Source organism: Teleopsis dalmanni, chromosome 1, assembly GCF_002237135.1.
Source record: "Teleopsis dalmanni isolate 2A chromosome 1, ASM223713v2, whole genome shotgun sequence".
NCBI lineage: Eukaryota > Metazoa > Arthropoda > Insecta > Diptera > Diopsidae > Teleopsis > Teleopsis dalmanni.
In genome coordinates, this window is record NC_051846.1 from 827,143 (window position 1) to 833,095 (window position 5,953).

The 5,953-nt window shown below is 27.1% G+C and overlaps 1 protein-coding gene across 1 annotated transcript; it reads left to right on the forward strand.

Annotated features, from left to right (window-relative positions):
- The first annotated feature begins 1,024 nt into the window (after positions 1-1,024).
- Positions 1,025-2,129, forward strand: LOC119673429. The gene is made up of 2 exons (XM_038084699.1): positions 1,025-1,118; positions 1,339-2,129. The coding sequence occupies exons 1-2, from the start codon at positions 1,060-1,062 to the stop codon at positions 1,826-1,828; spliced, it is 549 nt and encodes a 182-aa protein (XP_037940627.1). The 5' UTR covers positions 1,025-1,059; the 3' UTR covers positions 1,829-2,129.
- The last annotated feature ends 3,824 nt before the right edge of the window (positions 2,130-5,953 follow it).

The following is a 5,953-nucleotide window of genomic DNA, read 5'->3' on the forward strand; positions in this document are numbered from 1 at the left end:
TTTCTTAGTTAATCAAGGACATTAAAACACTTTTTTATTTAGATTTCGGGTTTCAACATATAAACTAGTTGATTGCAGAGAATATATATTAGAAAATAGTGGAGTGTTGATGCGTGATAAAATATGGTGATTTTAGGGATTTACAACAAATTCAGAAAAGGTCACAAACAGATGGTTACTCACATAACATTTTATGTTACATAAAATGATTACACCCATTTCGGTGTAATCTTGCTACTCTGGTATACTTATAGTGCTATAAATTAATCTCGAGTCTTATACATTTTACTCCACATTTACCAATCAAAAATGAAATTGCAGTTAAAGTTTAATGTACTTTATCATATATCACTATATCACTTTAATTCAAGGCCTCCTCCTCGATTTCAAATCGAGTGTTATAATTTTTGCCCCATATATACTAATCGAAAACACTATAACTAAAATTAAAAATCGATTCGTAATCAAGTCCTTATTGAAATAAAGATAAATATTAATATTGTATAAACTTGAGGTTAATTAAAAAACCTTTTTAGTAAAGATGGCAAATGTTTTTTTTTATTAAATAATATTTAAAATTAGTTATTTATAATTAAATAAGTGCCTAAATAATTTATAATTGATTTATGTAAAATAAGTATTTAGTTCTTACTACATTAAAACGAAAATACTTAGTTAACAAAATTTTATACGAAAACTTTTTCTGCGCTTAAAGCAAAGGAAGTACTTTCATTTAATTAAAATAATTTAGTGCAGTTTCACTATCAAAGTTACAATGTAGCCACAGATTTATTGAAGAGGAATCCTAAACAAAATTTAATCACTTCAAGCTACAGCAGCTGCTGACAACGAAATTCAATTACTCATCATTTTTAAAAAGGATGACAGAAAATTTATGAAATCCTTCCAGCGAACCGAAACTTTTGCCTACTGGATATTTTAAAAAAGTTTTCATTTATTTTTTAGTTTGGCGAAGACCTGCAGTCGGCAATTTTCTTCTTTGGCATGTCAAACAGTCTTGTGAATCCACTCATCTATGGCGCATTCCATCTATGTCCCATGAAGCGGAAAGAAAGCAAAGGCAGTGGCAACAATAATGCAACGCACAGCTTAAATCGGTAAGAAATTTTAATTATTTTAATTTATTCCATTATTTTTAACACACAAAACAAGCACAGAAGCTCGAAATTAATCAAATTTTAAGTACTTCTAAGTAAATTATAAAATTCACTAAAACTAAAGCGAATTACAAGTCACATGGGACTATACGTTCCCACTAAATTGTAGACATCCTTTTATATTCCCTTGTATGTTAATATTTGCGAAAACTTTTTGCAGAGGCGACTCACAGCGTACACCTTCCATGTTGACCGCAGTCACACAGATTGACAGCAACGGTCGCCAAATTCGCACCTTCCGCCAACCGAGCTATTATCGCACAAATAGCAATGGCAGCAGCAGCTATAAAGAGCACGTCAGCCTGTTGCAAGTATCGCCCACGCCATCAATAATGCGTAAGTCAACATTGGTGCGCAGCCCACATCCGAACCAAGCAACACATTTATTGGCACACCACACGCATTCAACGAACTTCATTGACAACAGCAATGGTGGCATAAGTCCGCCACATTCGACAATATTGCTTAGTTATGACAACCACCGAGGCGGTGTGGCCACCACAATGAAAGCCCATAGCAATCATTCGCTCAGCAATCCCACAACGAACGTCGGCACGAATTTATTGTCCAAAAATCCATTGACAGGGAATGCGATGAATGCGTCCTATGGCTTGCACGGCTTGATCGACGAAAGCGTATCCAGCGTGTAATCAACAGATTGCGTGTTCCTCCTAACAAAGTGTAAATATCTATATATATACTATATATAATGTATGTATTCATGTACATGGGTGTCAGTATATAATAAGATTACCTACTCAAAGTAGCAACGAATGGTTTGTGCACACTAACCGAATGCCTAATGGCAACTTGGTGATAAATTGGCTGAAACGCTTTTGTGGTTGTTTTTAAAATTATTTCATCGCATGAATGCATGAGGCATAAAATAATTTACTTTTATATCTCGTTTTCTATTTTAAATTTCATTAAAAATGGTAAAAGGATAATAAGCTCTCGTATATTCTAAGATCATTCATAAGTAATTTAGTGATAATTCTGAAAGGATTAAAATCTTTTATAATATTTGACTACCAACTAAAATTGTAAATTATTAGTTAAGAGATTCAATTCAGTTTCTATAAAGATTACTTAACTATATGTTCTAATATTAAAGAGTAATAATTAATTTAATTAATTATTTAATTAACTATTAAATTAATAATTATTAATGATTATTTTTTTAGTGCTCAAAGTTCTTAATATATATTTTTTAATTAATTTAGTTTCACTAAATAATAAAAATTAAAGTCTGAACATAAAAAACAATTAATTTTAAAATAAATAACTTACATTAAGACTTAGTAATATTTATTTATAATTTATATGTAAGTGCAGTGAAAAGTATTCAAAGCGAATATAGCTGAATCCAACAATGTTGTCGAATTGGGAGAATAATGTATCTTCTTAATGTTATAATGTTCTTTATTCAATGATTGCTTACAGACTAAATTTACATGTACCATATTAACATAAAACTAAGAGAGGTAAGCATTAGTAATAATAAGATTACCTTATTACTTGTTCATAGATTAAGGTGACCATATTACAAATGTAATTGGTTAGAACAACTTAAACTCAGAAGTAGTAACATCATACGATTTAGAGAGAGATTATGAGAACGTTCCTTTAACAGACATATTACTGTGTATAAAATTATATATATTTTACTGTAAAGTATTGTCTAAAATTATTGTATTATTAAATTTGTTTGTTACAATTATCTTAAACGAATTTAGTAATATACAATTCATATATTCAAACATAAGCCCATAAAGGTACGAAGTTTAAGTTTTACATTCAAATGTCAATTTTTAACGCCATCTGACATATAGTTTTTACATCAATTTTTAAATAAGCCATAAATTTTTTAAATAAGCCATCAATTTTTTAAATAACCCATCAATTTGTATTGTCTGCAAATTTACAATATCAATGATACATCAGACGTCTATACTCATACAATGGATCATTTTGGGTGGCCAGCAGTGTCTCTATGAATATAATTTTAAATCAAATTTGGCGCATTAATATTAAACAGAATTTCCAAAAACTTCTTTGTTGAACTGTTCCGCCTGGAAATTAATTCAGGGCATAATCTACACCGAATTAAGGGTCGTTGCACTATTTCAGTATACGTTATTCAATGCGGGTCAAATTGAAACTATTCAATATGAAAATTGGATTAAAGTAGGTTACGCTATTGCAGAATATGGCAGGCTTTTAAGTACCTAAAGCAGTCCTGACCTATTCTTTAAGCCGTATCATATACAATACCTTTTACTCATGATATTTTAATATATGGCAGACCAAAATATTTGTTCAGAATTAAATTTTTAATACAATTATTGGAAATGTGCTGCACAAATTTTTAATCAGGGTGACGTTAAATAATTCTTTTTATTTATAATTATTATATTTTTTATTATTCATAAATATTCTTCTTATAGGTATACTACAAAAATTTTATATTTTTGTTTCTACCTAATTAGTCTGTGAAAGCTAATTTCTTGTAATAAATTTTTTTCTTTTAATAATATAAAAACCCTATTTGTTAATAAATTTTATTATTTATTTAACAACACAATTTTATACAATTTTAAATAAAAATTTAATAAATATTTTCCTTATTAATGTTATTAATATCGATAGAATAAATATCATATTTATTTTGTTAAAAAAATTATTTTTTTATATAAAAATATGTGGAAAAAAAATGCAAGTCAAGTGACATTATCCTCTTTCGGACACTCTCTTTTCGCGGCGGCGGATCAAGGTCTGTGCATAAGCACTCGCCGCATCCCTGCTCTGTGAAATTTATTTTGCTACTTGATGGAGACTCTGCTTTTAAGAAAATTTTGATCCTTAAATATAATATAGACATTTAAATGATAAATGTAATTTTTAAATAACAATTCAGTAAAGCTAATTGCTTCTAATACTTTTTAATGCAACATGAATTTAATCCTGATTTTAAATAATAAATAATGATTTCAAATAAATAAAGCAGTACACTATACAATCGTGTTAGGCAAACTTAAAATTCTATATATCCAAATGGTTGTGAGCTGAATTTTTGAATAATTTCAGTCCTAGATGTTGCTGCTTATATATTTTTTCCCTTTAAATGAACATCCCAGTTTTACTAACATAATATAAAAAAATGTTTAATTTTATAGTTATATAAAATATAAATAACAACAAATATATTACACTTCTTTAGTAATATATTTGTTTAATATGTTTACCACTGTCAGTAAATATTTAATTAATATTTAATAACTTAAGACTTGCAAGCTTTTCCAAATTTGCAACTAAAATAGTCGTTAATAAAAATCAGTTAATATTAGCAGATTAACAATACAATAGCATAGATTAAAAAGACTCACTTTAGTTATCAAAGAAAGTCGAGATGTTCTGTACATAGTTTGCATTATCACTCCATGTACTACTTTTCCTAAGTTATTTAATCTTCTAATTAAGCTAAGAGAAACTCAAAAGTTCCATAAGTTTTAAGAGAAAGAAGAGATATTGTCTATATTAAAACGCTAAAGCTATTAAGAAAAGGAGAGGTTCTCTATCCATTGTTTCATTATAATTCTATGTACTCTCCTTGTTAAATCATTTGATCTTTTAAATTGAAGACAACTAATAAGTTTAACTCCACTATATGAATCTACCAGGGCGGTAAGAAAACCACTTTCCAGAAAATTAAATCGCTTCGGTTACATTCCCATGCCAAAGACATTAAAAGTGATTCATGCATTCCTTCTCTATCGTATTAATTAATATTCGATCGTATTAATAATTAATTATCAAGAAGAAACAGGGGTAAGAGTCATATTATTATATTGAAATAGAACAAGCTAGATGATAAAAAGAGTAAGGGTAAAATAATATAAATAGGTTAAAAAAAGAAATCAATAAAGTTACCTTATAAATAACTAAGTTCATAGTAACAGATTGTTTCAGAATTTAAATTTTCGAAATGATTTTTTAAATTATTACTGTTTTAATATTGGCCATATATTATCAACAGATATATAAATGATTTATATAAATAATCAAATAATCGTTATGAGAAATTTTAAAAAATTTTGACCAGAATTTATAATAGATCCAGAAAAATAAGTAATCCATAAGATTACTCTTTAAAGTCAATTTTTGAATATTACAAATTTTTGTTGTTTACGGTGATAGTAGATATTCTTTCTTTAAACGACTTCTTTAACTGAATACTAAAAAAGAATAGCAGAATTTATTTTCATTTTCAAAATAGAACTTCAAATTTGAAAAAATTAAAGTACTAGGTTATGGATTAAACTCAGTACAATCCTTGATCAGGGCAGAACATTGTTTTATATAGTTTATAAACTATATAATAAAATAATACGAATAGTAAAAAATAACATATAAAATTGTGTTAATGAATAATAACTGTAATTTTTCTATAAAGTATATTTATATTAATAATTACATGCTTTGATTATTGATTCACTCACTCCACGAGTATTCTAAGTTACTCATACGCCATAAATAAATTTATTAATTTCCTTATATAAAAGATTGTTTTATTTGTTTTATTTTTTTACTTTTAATACTTATGATTTTTATTTATTTTAAATATATATCAGATAAATAACTAAATCAATACATACGACGTATTATTAAAGTCAATTGTAAACTTATAATTATCGAGTTAAAACCAAAATTTTTAACTAACATAAATAATGCTTTAATGCAGGTCAGAATATTTTAACATTAAACATTATAAATTT